This window comes from Loxodonta africana, chromosome 3 (genome assembly GCF_030014295.1).
Source record: "Loxodonta africana isolate mLoxAfr1 chromosome 3, mLoxAfr1.hap2, whole genome shotgun sequence".
Classification (NCBI taxonomy): Eukaryota; Metazoa; Chordata; class Mammalia; order Proboscidea; family Elephantidae; genus Loxodonta; species Loxodonta africana.
The window spans coordinates 57,617,334-57,633,374 of NC_087344.1; the positions used below are offsets into that span (position 1 = coordinate 57,617,334).

The following is a 16,041-nucleotide window of genomic DNA, read 5'->3' on the forward strand; positions in this document are numbered from 1 at the left end:
TGTCTGTTGGGCTCTTAGTTATCGTGTGATCTTGGTGTTCTTCATTCTCCTTTGATCCAGGTGGGTTGAGACCAATTGACGCATCTTAGATGGCTGCTTGCTAGCATTTAAGACCCCAGACGCCACTCTTCATAGTGGGAAGCAGAATATTTTCTTAATAGATTTTATAATGCCAGTTGATTCAGATGTCCCCTGAAATCATGGTCCCCAAACCCCTGCCCCTGCTATACTGGCCTTCGAAGCTTTCAGTTTATTCAGGAAACTGCTTTTGGTTTAGTCTAGTTGTGCTGACCTCCCCTGTATTGTGTGTTGTCTTTCCCTTCACCTAAAGTAGTTCTTATCTACCAACTAATTAGTGAATATCCCTCTCCCACTCTCACTCTTCTCGTAACCACAAAAGAATGTTTTCTTCTCAGTTTAAACTATTTCTCAAGTTCTTATGATAGTGGTCTTATACACTATTTGTCCTTTTGCAGCTGACTAATTTCATTCAGCATAATGCCTTCCAGGTCCTCCATGTTATGAGATGTTTCACAGATTCCTCACTGTTCTTTATCGATGCGTAGTATTCCATTGTGTGAATATACCGTAATTTATTTATCCATTCATCTGTTGATGGGCACCTTGGTTGCTTCCATGTTTTTGCTATTGTAAACAGTGCTGTGTTAAACATGGGTGTGCATATATCTGTTCGTTTAAAGGCTCTTACTTCTGTAGGATATATTCCAAGGAGTGGGATTGCTGGATCGTATGGTAGCTCTATTTCTAGCTTTTTAAGGAAGCGGCAAATCGATTTCCAAAGTGGCTGTACCATTTGACATTCCCACCAGCAGTGTAGAAGTGTTCCAATCTCTCCACAGCCTCTCCAACATTTATTATTTTGTGTTTTTTGGATTAATGCCAGCCTTGTTGGAGTGAGATGAAATCTCATTGTAGTTTTGATCTGCATTTCTCTAATGGCTAACGATCGTCAACGTTTCCTCATGTATCTGTTAGTTACCTGAATGTCTTCTTTAGTGAAGTGTCTATTCATATCTTTTGCCCATTTTTCAGTTGGGTTATTTGTCTTTTTGTAGTTGACTTTTTGCAGTATCATGTAGATTTTAGAGATCAGGCGCTGATCATAAATGTCATAGCTAAAAACTTTTTCCCAGTCCGTAGGTAGTCTTTTTACTCTTTTCGTGAAGTCTTTGGATAAGCATAAGTGTTTGATTTTTAGGAGCTCCCAGTTATCTAGTTTTTCTTCTGCATTCTTAATAATGTTTTGTATACTGTTTATGCTGTGTATTAGGGCTCCTAACGTTGTCCGTATTTTTTCTTCCATGATCTTTATCGTTTTAGATTTTATATTTAGGTCTTTCATCCATTTTGAGTTAGTTTTTGTGCATGGAGTGAGGTATGGGTCTTGTTTCATTTTTTTGCAGATGGATATCCAGTTATGCCAGCACCATTTGTTAAAAAGGCTGTCTTTTCCCCATTTAACTGTTTTGGGACCTTTGTCAAGTATCAACTGCTCATATGTGGATGGATTTATGTCTGGATTCTCATTTCTGTTCCATTGGTCCATGTATCTGTTGCTGTACCAGTACCAGGCTGTTTTGACTACTGTGGCGGTATAATAGGTTCTAAAATCAGGTAAAGTAAGGCCTCCCACTTTGTTCTTCTTTTTCAGTAATGGCTTATTTATCCGGAGCCTCTTTCCCTTCCATATGAAGTTGGTGATTTGTTTCTCTATCTCATTAAAGAATGTCATTGGGATTTGGATCGGAATTGCATTAAATGTATAAATCGCTTTTGGTAGAATAGATATTTTTATAATGTTAAGTCTTCCTACCCATGAGCAAGGTATGTTTTTTCACTTATGTAAGTCTCTTTTGGTTTCTTGCAGAAGTGTACTGTAGTTTTCTTTGTATAAGTCTTTTACATCTCTGGTAAGATTTATTCCTAAGTATTTTATCTTCTTGGTGGCTACTGTAAATGGCATTGATTTGGTGATTTCCTTTTCGATGTTCTTTTTGTTGGTGTAGAGGAATCCAACTGATTTTTGTATATTTATCTTGTATCCTGATGCTCTGCTGAACTCTTCTATCAGTTTCAGTAGTTTTCTGGAGGATTCCTTAGGGTTTTCTGTGTATAAGATCATGTCGTCTGCAAATAGAGATACTTTTACTTCTTCCTTGCCAATCTGGATGCCTTTCTTTCTTTATCTAGCCTAATTGCTCTTGGCTAGGACCTCCAACACAATGTTGAATAAGAGCAGTGATAAAGGGCATCCTTGTCTGGTTCCCGATCTCAGTGGGAATGCTTTCAGGCTCTCTCCATTTAGGGTGATGTTGGCTGTTGGGTTTGTATAAATGCCCTTTATTATGTTGAGGAATTTTCCTTCTATTCCTATTTTGCTGAGAGTTTTTATCATGAATGAGTTCTGAACTTTGTCAAATGCCTTTTCTGCATCAATTGATAAAATCATATGATTCTTGTTTTATTTATGTGGTGATTTCATTTATTGTTTTTCTAATGTTGAACCATCCCTGTATACCTGGTATGAATCTCACTTGGTCATGGTGAATTGTTTTTTTTTTTTGATATGTTGTTGAATTCTATTGGCTAGAATTTCGTTCTATAGAATTTCTGAATCCGGCCTGAATTTCTGGCATTTCCCTGTTTATATACTGCTTCAGCATGATCTTCAGCTTTTGAATGATCTTCAGCAAAATTTTACTTGCATGTGATATTAATGATATGGTTTGATAATTTCTGCATTCTGTTGGATCACCTTTCTTGGGACTAGGCATAAATATGGATCTCTTCCAGTCAGTTGCCCAGGAAGCTGTCTTCCAAATTTTTTGGCATACATGAGTGAGCACTTCCCAGAGCTGCATCCGTTGGTTTAAACACCTCAGTTCATATTCCATCAATTCTTGGAGTCTTGTTTTTTGCCAGTGCCTTCAGTGCAGCTTGGACTTCTTCCTTCAGTATCATCAGTTCCTGATCATATGCTACCTTTTGAAATGGTTGAATGTCGATCAGTTCTTTTTGGTACAGTGACTCTGTGTATTCCTTCCATCTTCTTTTGATGCTTCCTGCATCATTTAATATTTTTCCCCATAGAATCCTTTGCAACTCGAGGCTTGACTTTTTTCTTCAGTTCTTTCAGCTTGAGAAATGCAGAATGTGTTCTTCCCTTTTGGTTTTCTATCTCCAGCTCTTTGTACATGTCATTATAATCCTTGGTCTTGTCGAGCCACCTTTGAAATCTTCAGTTCTTTTGCTTGATTATTTCTTCCTTTTTGACCATATTCAGTTCAATTTAGCATATGTTTATTGATTGGCTGTATTATGCTACGCTCTTCTAAGGCTAAACCAGGTTCAGTTAACTTCTTCACTCTGGATCAGGAATAGTTTGACCTGGAACGGGGTGGTTGGTTTGGCAGCAGCCAGGGAAGTTGGGCTGGCCCTGAAGTTTGATTGATACCAGGAGGCTGTAGAGCTATTTGCCTAAGGTCTGGTTATTGGAATCCTGTATATTTTGTAGGTTTTATTCCCAGAGGTACTCTAGAGATTGTTTTTCTGACTGGAGCCAAGGATAGCTGCAAAAGGATGACTGGTAACTTTTTAGAGGGGAAGGGCTGCTTCAAAAATATTTAATACCTAATAATTAGGTGTGAGAAAATTTGATTTGAGAACAATGTCATATACTTTCTACTCAAAGTGAGTTCTTTGCACCAGCAGCTTCCGTATCGCTAGGAGCTTATTAGAAATGCAGAATCTGAGGCTGCACGCTAGCCCTTCGGAATCAGATCTTTTCCTTGATAAGATCTCCAGGTAATTCTTATGCACATTGAAGCTTAAAAAACACATCTGGTGGATAACAGGGCATGAGCTTTAGGATCAGAAAGGCCAGAAGCAAATCTCAGTTCCTCTACCGATTTGTTATCTGACATTTGGTCTGTTACTCATCCTCTCCACTGTCGAGTGATTTGTTTGTAAATTGGGTTTAACTGTCTTGCTGGGTGGTTTGGATTAAAAGCAATGATATGTGGAAAGTGCTTCAAAACACATTAAGGTGTGTACTTAGTAGTAGTTCTTATTAGTGGGATTTTTCTTTTTTTGATAAATAATATCCTACTATAATTTGGTAGAATATGAAAAGAGAGAGCACTTGGAAGGGAGTTATCTGCAGAAGTGGTTAGCTAAGTCTTAGCATCCAGTGAGGCCTTTTGTTATAGAGGAAAGGCCATGGCTTGGGAATTGGGAGACATGGGCTTAAGTGTAGATTCTGCCCCTTGTTAGCTCTGTGGCCCTTGACAAAGGCATTTAACAAGGCACCTCTGAGCTTTAGTCCTCATCTGTAAAACCAGGATAAATGGGATGATGAACTACAAATCCTAGTACCTAAGCAAGGTATTATTATCTCAGCATCATCCCTACTTGGTGTACTGCCATAGAGCTCACCAGACAGCCTCTCAGATCCCCCAAAGAGCCTGATTCAGCCCCTGTACAGTCTCGATCCTGGAGTTCTTCTGACTGCCTGGATTTCGCAATGGCTACAATGTACTTTAATAAAGCCTGCAGGCCATGTGGATATGGCTCCAAATCTAGGGGATTGGAACAGAAGTAGACTAGCCTTTGGGATAGAATAATGATGATAGTGATGCTACTATTAGAAGCAACAATGACAATACATATGAAAGATATGACCATGAACCCAGGAGTGTCAGACAGAGAAATCTGCATCCTTTACACTACACATTGCTGTGTCTCAGGCCCTCAGTGTAAGACAAGAGACCAAATGACGGCTGCTTTTGAACTTGAGAAATCTGCGCCTGCTAAAAGCTACAGTCACCCTTTGGTAACCTCACCAATCCTCCTCGCATTCTCAGAAATAATTGCTAGTGGTTCTGTTTTAACTTTGCTGATTCCTTAGATACCTTACATTTTAAATCATCTTTTTGTGTGTAGCGAGTGCCCCCATTGCTTGTCTCTGAATGTGTGATCTTTGCTCTAATTATGTTGAAAGTGCCTGTTATTTCACCTGACTCTGCTTGTTTGTGCGATATACTAAATAGCCGTGGGCTTAAAGCAGAGTCAGATCAAAGAGCAACTCAGTCTCTCAGGACCTTAGTTTCCTCCCGTTATAAGACTGGACTAAGGTCAGTTGGTCATGTGACAAGAGTACGCGATAGATAAAGTAGTGAATTCCTGTTTGCTGAATACAATGAATAGGGCTCTCCAAGGTCCTTTCCAGCTCTCTGGTTCCAACAGAGCCCAGGCATCAAGATACAAGTAAAGATTTCATTCAGGAGATAGGAGTTATCGATAACAGTTAAACAAACAAACAAACAGCTTTAGGCAAGTGAAGTTGCATTAAGCCAGACCAAAAGAAAAATGTCTCAGACCCTGGGCAAGATGTACCCAAAGGAGAGTTCAGAATTTTTTGGGAAATCAAGAGTAAAGGACCTTGATCAAGAATTAGAGTGACTCTACTGTCTTGGATATTGCAGTTCAGAGTTCCAGACAGACGTGGGTCTAGCTTCTGTTCCGCAAACCTTCGGTTATTTACTGCTTGTTGTTGTTGTTAGGTGCCATCGGGTCACTTCCGACTCATAGTGACCCTGTGTACAACAGAACGAAACACTGCCTGGTCCTACGCCATCTTCACAATCATTGCTATTTCTGAGCCCATTCTTGTAGCTACTGTGTCAATCCATTGCATTGAGGGTCGTCGTCTTTTTCATTGACCCTCTACTTTACCAAGTACGGTGTCCTTCTCCGGGGACTTGTCCCTCCTGATAACGTGTCCAAAGTATGTGAGATGATGTCTTGCCGTCCTTGCTTCTAAGGAGCATTCTGACTGTACTTCTTCCAAGACAGATTTGTTCATTCTTCTGGCAGTCCATGGTATATTCGGTGTTCTTTGCCAAAGGCATCAATTCTTCTTTGGTCTTCTTTATTCATTGTTCAGCCTTTTCATGCATATGACATGATTGAAAATACCATGGTCAGCTGCACCTTAGTCTTCAAAGTGACATCTTTGGTTTTTAACATTTGAAGAGGTCTTTTGCAGCAGATTTGCCTAATGCAGTGCCTCGTTTGCATAAGCAAATGACACTTTTACTGGAAGACAATATATATAGGATGCCCGTTCTTCCTTCCCAGTGCTAACTTCCCCCCCCTTATTAGTCCACCCCACCTGTCATTGGTCAGACCAGTAAAGCTCTGCTTTAACTGTGCTGTTCCTATTTCAGAAGCTCTTTTTTTTTTTTTTTCCTCCCTCAAAGCAGTTATCAGTTCCTCTGCTGATTTCCTAACCTTCGTAATTTAGGCAGCTTTGTTCTCTACATTTCCTTTTACAGGTGTGTTTTTAGAGACCTACCCTAGCCAGCTGAGTGTCCATAATAATGACGACAACTACTTATTGGGGGCCTTCCTAATGCCAGGGTTGTGCCACCTGCATGCCAAGTGTGCCTCAGCTGGAACTGGATTTATGTCCCTCCCCACCGTCTGTGGTGCTTTACCTTTTCACTGCTGCCTGTTGCATTTACCTAATTTGTAGTTACCAGCTCAAGCCCTTTCCCTTTCCTTGCCGCCCACTGGGGTCAATCGTTTTCTTCCCTCCCCTTCCCTCCTCTTTTTCCTGTTTTTTTCTTGTGGATGGAGTCCTTTTAAGTGTTCTGTTTTTGATTATTCCAATGTTAGGTCAAGTTTACTACAAACTCCCTGTGGATAGAATCTTGTTTTCTATTTCACCTGGCTCCTATACAGCAGCATGCTGGGGAGAGTAGGCAGGTGACCCATAAATAGTTATTGGTTGACATGTGTGTATTGCTGGTTGAAGATTTATGGGGAAATAAGTATATATTGGAGAGTGGCAGCTCCAGTTCCCTAAGGCCCAGGAAAGAACCCCTTACCCTCCAGCAGTAGTAGCAAAGGCCTTTGCTTGAGTCCTCTCTAGAGATCTTGCCAGCAGTGGTGGATTTCAGAACATCTCTTATATTTAATTAAGCAATGTATAGTGAGGCTGTAAGTCTTTAGTGTTATTTTCCTCCCTGTTCATTAAAGGGATTCCATGTTCCCTACAAACTATGACTTCGGTCTCGCTTTTGATTTCTTTTTTATTTTTCTCCTGTGTGTGACTGTAGCTTCTTTGTAACTAAAAGGGGGGAAAAAAAAGATTGCAGTGGAGTCAATTCCGACTCATAGTGACCCTCTAGGGCTTCAAGGAGCGGCCAGTGGATTCGAACTGCCGACCTTTTGGTTAGCAGCCAAACTCTTAACCACTGCACCACCAGATCTCTGTTGTTCATTTGTAACTCAAGGAACTCTCAAATCTTCTTTGGAAATACAAAGAATAAAAATTTTAATAAATAAAATAAATAAATATTCTTTGTGCTTCTTTTAGAAAGCTGGCCTAGTTTCTACTTTGTGTTGAATTCCCATTTGTGTTTTGGGTCATTATGCAGCACTTGGTTCAGCCAATTAAGTTTCCTCCTTCTAAGTATCTTTATTCTGTATCAGTATAGTCTTTTCTTGAGGCTTTAACATTGTTCCTTTGAGGAACATCCATCTTTCTGGTGCTCTTTTGTTGTTTAAACGTTCTTCCCGTGGGACCTTTGACAATTTTCCCAAGCCTGGCAATTTCAGTAAGTGCTTAATAACATAATTTAGGTTGCTTCTGTACATGAATCTACAGGACTGCACTTATAGATTCCAACGTGCGGTGTTCCATTATCATTCCTTACCTCTAAAAAGCACGCTTTCACTGCATTGCATCTAGTGCTGTATTCTCTCTCTTCCATTTAACTTCCTTGCAAAGGGAGTTAGGGAGAAATGCAATAAAATACAGTTTAGCCTTTTAATATATTTCAGTAGCTTCCAGATCGCTATTATAGCCCTCATGATTCCACATTAGATTTATTAAATAACCAAGTGGTCTACAAAGATTTTATAGCTTCATTATTTATAGATAAGTACTTAAGCTATTGAGTCAGATGGCTAGTTTCAAAATTTTATTTTATTTTCTTCCCTTATTCCCAAACCCTACTCTCATTTCCCTCCTCTCATAGGTATCTACTCTATTTGATAAAATGTCTTTGTGTAAGTAGCCTTATCCAGAAGATAGTATTGTTTTGATTATGTATTTTTAAGGCACCGAAATAACCTGATAATCTAGATCTCATTCTTATTTTTTCACTCAACACTGAATATTTAAGATCTGTTTTTTTTTTTGTCCATGTTGCTCTCTATATAGATAGTTGCAGCTTCTTTCCAATGCCCTATTTCCATAGAATACATCCTGCATATTTACTTATACTTTCTTTTAGTGAGGGACATCTAAATTGCCTCTCATCTCCCTGCTACCACAAGCAGTGTCCCAATGATCTTTCTAGCATGTTTCCTTATGGACTTAGGGGAGAATTTTTTTCTGGGATATGTATCTAGGAGTATGATTCCTGGGTCACAGAGCATATACACAGATTAATTTTACTAAATATGACCAAATTGCTTTTCCATAACAGCTAGATCAATTTATGTTCCCACCAATGGTACCCTGGGTTAAAACCCGGGTTCTATCATGGGGGAACTTTGGAAAATCTACTTAACTTCTCTGGGCCTTACTCTTTCCATCAGTAAAAAGGAAATAATAGTATCTACCTCCTCAGGTTTTTACGAGGATAAAATGAGCTAATATATGTAAAGCATACGGAACACTTGAACATAATAAGCATCAAATAAATGTTAACTGTGATTACTGCTATTACAATACACAACAAATACTATTACTATTTGTTAGCCAGTTCAGCTTCCCTATCTCTGAATTACCTAGTTATATCATTTGCCCACTTTTTCTTGGATTTCATTTTTTTTTTTTTTAAAGATTTTCAGGAGTTTCATATATACTGTAGATATTACTTCCTTGTTGCCTTTAAAATTTGCCAGTGTCCACTTGCAGTTCTGCCATTTGTCTGTTAATCATGTCTGTAGAATTCTTTGATGGAAACCTTTAGTATCAATGTCTAATTCATCTTTGGGTTTCTTTTTTTTTTTTTTTGCTTTTGGGACTTTAAGAACTCTTTCCCTATCCCAACTTCAAAGATACCCTCTGACATTTTGTACTTTTCAGCTTTTATAGTTTTACCTTTCACATTCAGTTCCTCCTTGTACGATTTGTAATAGTGAACTTCTTTTCTATGTGTTTTTTCCTCCTGTGGGAGTCCCTTGTGCCTTGGGTTATGAATGTATTCCTATAGAGTGGTTTCAGGATTATTCTACTGTGTGCCAGAGACCAGTTTTTTTGTGTTAATTTCTTTTAATTTCTCAGTTTAGGATTCCTTTGTGATACAGAATGTAAATTTGGATCCTACATCTCTGTATGGTATAGGCCTATATTCTAGATGTCTTGTGGGTGCCTTTTCTCCACTTAAGGCCTAGGTCATTAACAACTTCTATTGCTGCTTCCCTGAGCCAGTCAGCAGCGATTTTTTAAGCTGCTTATCAAGGAGAGAGAGGCTTTTGAGGTTCAGGGCTTATACAGAGATCTCAGTTCCAACGCCCCTACCTTCTACCTGCTTGAGCTACGTTTCTGGTCTCTAAGTGGGCATTATTGCTTCCTCCTCCAAGCCTGGGGCTTATATAGGAGTTAAAAACCCTTACTGCCTACCCTGATCTCAGTTCAAACTTACCGTTCTAGCTTTGATTTTGATGTCTCTTTCATTTCACGTGCCTGGGAATTTCCTTTTTTTTTTTTTTTTCTCCCTAGCTTGACTATATATTTTAAAAGCCTTTTTGTTATGTTTTATCCAGCATTTCTATGTGTTTGTAGTAGAAGAGGAGGCCTGTTTACATCATTTCAGTGAGCCATTTTGCCAAAAATCTGTTCTTTTCTTAGTATTTCTATTAATGTTAGTAAAATTTTAACTTTCAACATTACCAGCTTACATTCGTTATGTAGCCATTGACCAACCTTGAATGTTTTCTGGCTTAACTATCCCCATTCTCCTTTTTTTTGTTCGAGCTTTTAATCATGTTTTTTAGTATCTGTTTGTTGGTAAGCCACAGAATTCTGTTCAGGTTTTTTTTTTTCAACCTTGACCAATTGCTTACAGTACTAAATTTACTCTATTATTTTATCTTCTAATTTAGTTATTAACAAAGATATGAAATATTTTTGGTCCTGTGATTAATACACAAAGTATCTTCCTCTGTATCATTGGCGGGTCTTCTTATTTTTTAATCTGATAACAGATGTGGATACCCTCCCCAGAAAAGTGACCATAAAATAACCTTTTAATTAAGTTTTAATTTGTCTGAAATACAATCACAGTCACTTGCTTCTTGTTAATAAGAATGTTTAAAAAAATCTGAAGTCTGCCTAGACATGCTTTTTGATTTATGTAATCCAACAGCCTATCATCACTCTCGTCTCGGGAAAAAACGATCACATTATATTGGTATAATTTGTCCTTTAAAAAACCACATCAGTGCCTATTTCGTGGCTTATGCATTCTGTGCTGGCTGCAGATTGAATTCTCGTCCTGATGTTTTCTCAGATATTAAAATAAGTTAATTTTTGAATTTTTAGTTGTCCTCTTTCCCTTTCCTAAAAAGAGGTCCTACTTTTGCCTGTTTTAAATCTTACGACTTTTTTTTTTCTTTCACAAGTACCAGGAGATAGGAATTCCAACCCTGCTCCCGCTGCTACTACTGTTACAGCAAATCACCTGCCTCCTAAGTCTCAATTTCTTCCTCTTAGAAAAAAAAAACTTGTTGGCATTTTCATAATGGCCAAAATATTAAAGCAGAAACCGTACTCAAACAACAGGGCTAGATGTTCTCAAAGATGCCCTTTTGAGGAAGCTGAGAAATTTATATGAATTCACGAACACCCCTCAATGTTAAGTGCCATGGCATAGACAGGCTTTCAGACGGCTAGAACTGAAAAATTTACCTTCGTTTTAGGAAATACTTTTTTTTTTTATTTGTCTATTTCAGAAGTTCAAAAATATAAAGAAATGGTGGGGGGGGGATTATCTATAATCCTGCTGACAAGGGCAATCACTGTTATTATTTTGGCATACGCCTTCCCATTCTTAATGTAATGGCTTTCCTTACACAGTGAGACTGTACAATTTTAGTTATCACCATGACATTCTCAAATCCAAGGCTGAACTAGTTGTCTTCTTCCGTAAACTATCTTTTCTTGTCTTATCTGAGTCAGGTGGTGGCACCATCATCTACTCACTCACCAAATCAAGAACCTGGGAGTCGACACTCCTTCCCTCACCTCCATTCAGATCCGAAATCGTGGCGATTATACATGCTAAATCTCTTTGGCTTTCTACTCCTCTCCTGTTACCACTGCTCTGGTTGAAGACCTCGTTGGTTTTTCCCCTGAATTCCTGCAAATAACAGAACCTGTTTCCAGCATTATCCCTCTCAAATACTGCACAGATATCACTGAGGTGAAATATATTTAAAATGTGTATCTGACCATGTGACTCTGCTGCTGAAAGCCCTTCAGTGGCTCATCGTTGCCTTTAGGTTACGATTCAAGCTCCTAAGCGTGGACCGTCTATCCCTCTGTGACCAGGGCCCTGCCTCCTCTGCAGATGCATCTCTCGACAGTCCCACCCCTGCTTCTGTTTCCGTATCACCAGGCTCCTCACAACGTGCTTCCTAACGCTCCTCCCTTTACTACGGGATGGTTTGTTAACTGTGCTCGTGCAGGCTTCCCTGCTTGGAAAGCTTGCTTTTCCCACTCCTTTTACCTCGTCAGTGCCTACTTAGCTTTTAAGACACTGGTCAGCCTCCTCAAATCTTGACTTTAACTCCTGGACTCCTGTATCTCTCAAATTGGGTATTTGTGTGCAAATATCTATTATTACATTTTCCTCCAGTAATTTATTCATTCCACCAACAAACCACCAATATTTGTGTCAGGCAGATTTTTAAGCACAGCAGATGATAAAGTTCCTACCCTCATGGAGCTTACATTCTAGTGAAACCAAAAAAAACAACCAAACGCATTGCTGTTGAGTCGATTCTGACTCATAGTGACCCTATAGGACAGAACACAACTGCCCCGTAGAGTTTCCAAGGAGCACCTGGCAGATTGGAAGTGCCGACCCTTTGATTAGCAGCCATAGCTCTTAACTACTACACCACCAGGGTTTCCACATTATAGTGAAAAGAGACAGGTAATAAGCAAGTGAACATCAGGTATGTCAATAGTGGTAAGTACTGTGGTGCAAAATAAAGCAGAGTAAGGGGGGTGTAGGACATCCTGAGCTGCCGTTTAAAGAACATGGTCAGGGAAGGCCTGACTGCTTACCTGGCTTCTGAGCAGAGAAGTGATGGAAGTGAGAGCACGCACTGTGCAGATAGGCAAGGAAACCCTGTGACGGAAGCATGCTTAGTATGTTGCAGGAACAGCAAGGAAGGTGGTGTGCTTAGAGCAGACCGGGTGAGCAGGAGAAGTGGGACAAGATAGATGAAAGGGCCAATGACAAGCCAGATCATGAATGCCTTTGCAGGCCGTTGTCAGGACTTTGGCTTTTACTCTGAAATGGAAGCCATTGGAGCCTTTTGTGCAAAGAAGTGACAAGATCTGAGTATGTGCTGAAAAGATCACTCTGACTAGAGTTGTTGTGAGGATTAAATGAGACCATCCATATAGAGCATTAAGCATAGTCCTGTTCATGTAGTTAAAAACATAATTATAATTTAGTATGCCTGGCGCGGTGTCCCATCCTATTGAGCAACATTTATTGAATGAATGAGGGATTACCTGTTTGTTTGTTAGCATTTTATCCAAGGTGTTTACTGTGTGCTCGTGAAGTATTAACATGGTGTCTTCTGGACTTCTCTAGGCTGATGCCCACAAGGTGGACTCTGGAGGAAGAGAAGTCCTAAGGGCAGAGTCAATGAGATGGAGCTCCCCAACTACAGCCGGCAGCTGCTGCAGCAGCTCTACACACTGTGCAAGGAGCAGCAGTTCTGTGACTGCACCATCTCCATCGGCTCCATTTACTTCAGGGCTCACAAGCTGGTCCTGGCCGCTGCCAGCCTCCTGTTCAAAACCCTGCTGGACAACACAGACACCATCTCCATTGATGCCTCTGTGGTGAGCCCCGAGGAGTTTGCCCTCTTGTTAGAAATGATGTACACAGGCAAACTCCCTGTGGGCAAGCACAACTTCTCCAAAATCATCTCTTTAGCCGACAGCCTACAGATGTTTGATGTGGCCGTTAGCTGTAAAAATCTTCTGACCAGCCTCGTAAACTGCTCCATTCAGGGTCAGGTGGGGAGAGATGTCCCTGTGCCATCCCCAGAGTCATTCAGGAAGGAACCCGAGAAGCCTCAAGTGGAAATCCTCTCCTCCGAGGGTGCTGGAGAGCCCCATGTTCCCCTTGAAGGTTCTGCCCCTCCAGGGGGCCCTGTGAAAGCCGAGACAGAGGAGGCAGCCCAGCCAGTTCCACAGGAGCCGAGTGTGGAACCTCCCACTGCCCAGGAGATGCTGAGGAATGCAGAAACGCCAGCAGAGACTCCTAACTCAGCGGAGGTTTGCTCCCCTTCCCCTGTTGTACAAACCTTTGGTGAGGCCATGGAGGCAAGCACAGAACCAGGTAATAACTCACTTTCAATAGTTGTAGTCTGTTTTTCCATTGTCAGTGAGTAGATTCAGGGATCTTTATGAACTTTTTTGGTTCCATAGATGTATTTACCAAAGACCACTGTTAGCTAGGAAACCAAAATCTAATGGAATACTCTTACTAGGCCAGTCTTCTTTCAAAAGTGTCTGTGTTTTTGAGTGTTGAAAGTCTGAAGATGAACTCCAGAGCAGAAAAGTACTACTGAGATAAGGATGAACCATTTCAGGTAATTATCCATTATTTTAACCAGGCTGAGTATAAGATGAAGTTGTGAGAGGTGTTGTTGTTTATTACACGTTGGATATTAGTTAAATGCAGTATGAGACCTGAAGGTTTTCCACAGACAGCTTAAACTTTTATGCAATCACTTCAAGTAATGAATGGCTGATTTTTTTTTCTTTTTCTTTTTAACATTCAGAGTATGAGAGGAAACGTTACCAGCTGGATTTTCTCCTGGAAAATGAAAGTATCTTCTCAGATGCACTCTCCGTTACCCAGGATGTTTTAAAAAGACTAGAGGAATGTTCGGAAATTAAAGGTCCACAGAAGGAGGTAGGTACTTGTTTCTTTATTTGTTTGCTAGTTGAGTGTTCTCAGGGTAACGTTATCAACTTCCCATATAGGGCAGAAATCTGAAAATACAAAAATACCTTAGGGGTTCAGTTTTTTTCAGATTTTGATTTTATTCTTTTTGGCAATTATTCCCTAAAGGCCAGCCTGGCACAAGTACTGGGCCAGATACTTTCAAAATGAAGTTACGTTTTGGTCACCAGGCAAATCCTAGCTTACCACCAGTGTTGATCCAGGATAGTTAATGGTACGTTCCATTCCTGCCTGATCAATCAAGGATAAGATAAGGCAGAAGTAGTCATGACTAACCTCAAATCAGGGATTTAAACACTGAAAACAAAAACAAAGCAATAAACACTCAAAACTGGTACAAAAAGGATTTAATATGTTTATATTCAGTAAATTGCATCCAGTGTTGAGGAATACAGTGACCATTTTCAGATATAAAAACAATAATGGTGAATGTTTATTAAACACTTACTTTCCTAAGCATGGTACTTATGTCATTTAATCCTCACAAAAATCCTCAAGGTGGGTACTATTTTTTAGTCCCATCTTATGGATGAAAAACTATTTCAAAGAGGTGATATAACTTGGCCGAGGTCGCAGAGCTCATAAGACTCTGAACCAGAATTCAAACCTATGCATTCTGATGTTAGAGCTGTTCTCTGAGGCACTGAGTTGTACTGCTGCTGACAGGGTGGAAATGTTACATGTGTGTATAAAAGTTTAGGAATTGCCTGACAGGAAACTGCCAGGTGGTTATCCTTGTCTACCTCCCAGCTGACCTTTTCTTTTTTTCAGGATCTCCCTTGCTACCTGATCCTGCAGGGCTAGACTTCACAGCTCCTTTAGAATTCCCCTCATCTTCTGCTTTCTTCCAGCCATGCTTCTGCATTCTGAGAGGCTGCTGGCAGAGGGAGAGGCACTGCCCCAGCTGGCTTGCTCATTCGATCCGTTGGGGTAAATGAATAATTTCTTTTATAAGGATCAGCACAAAGCTGGTTCCTATGAGGCAGAGGTTAAATGTCCCAAATGTCCATCTTTTCCAAACTGCTTTACGGCTCCATCATCTCTAACATTGACTACCCCCCACCACCACCCCTCCCAGTACTCAGCCTCCCATCTCACAGAACTCACAAACCGTATAAAAGAAATGGCTCACTCAGTTGTGGAGGCAGGCAAGTCCTAAATCCATGGGTCAGGCGCAGGCTTCCCCTGACCCATGTGGCTACAGGGGTAGATGAACCCAAACTGGCAGTTGAAAACTAAAGGCTGCTGGCTCAGAAGGCTGTGGACGCTGGCAATTCAGGTCAGATCATGGAGGCTGGCACACAGGGCTGTGGAGGCCAGGGAATCTCAGAATTGGCAGATCAGACAGCAGGCTTCTGGCTCAAGCCCCAAGAACCGGAGGTCAATTGATCACGAACTGGACGGAGGATCCAGATGCAGAGAGAGAGAGCACGGCCAGGTCGTCCACACATATACCTTAGATGCAGACCACACCCCAGGGAAGGCCATAACTTGAGTAAGGGTGGGACTTGAGTCACGCCTACCTGCAAGGCTGCGACGCAAAACACACCCTATACCAATCCTCCGTCATCAACACATAAAATGAAGGACAACCACACAGTTTTGGGAGTTATGGCCTAGCTAAGTTGACACATAACCCCAACCATCATAGGTTCCAGCCCAAACCCATTCCTGTTGGGTTGATTCCAACTCATAGTGACCTTGTAAGATGGAGTAGAACTGCCCCATAGAGTTTCCAAGGAGTAGCTGGTGGATTCGAACTGTCAGCCTTTTGGCTAGCAGCCTG

At 40.7% G+C, this 16,041-nt stretch overlaps 1 protein-coding gene across 9 annotated transcripts in view; it reads left to right on the forward strand.

Annotated features, from left to right (window-relative positions):
• The window catches only part of ZBTB40 (zinc finger and BTB domain containing 40), a 79,272-nt gene that overhangs the window by 26,599 nt on the left and 36,632 nt on the right, over positions 1-16,041 (forward strand). For all 9 annotated transcript variants that reach the window (XM_064281441.1, XM_023554335.2, XM_010595059.3 and 6 more), the window contains 2 exons: positions 12,870-13,625; positions 14,071-14,204. In XM_064281441.1, the coding sequence (XP_064137511.1) occupies positions 12,929-13,625; positions 14,071-14,204 (831 nt within the window). In that variant the 5' untranslated portion in view covers positions 12,870-12,928. The remainder of the gene's footprint in view (positions 1-12,869; positions 13,626-14,070; positions 14,205-16,041) is intronic.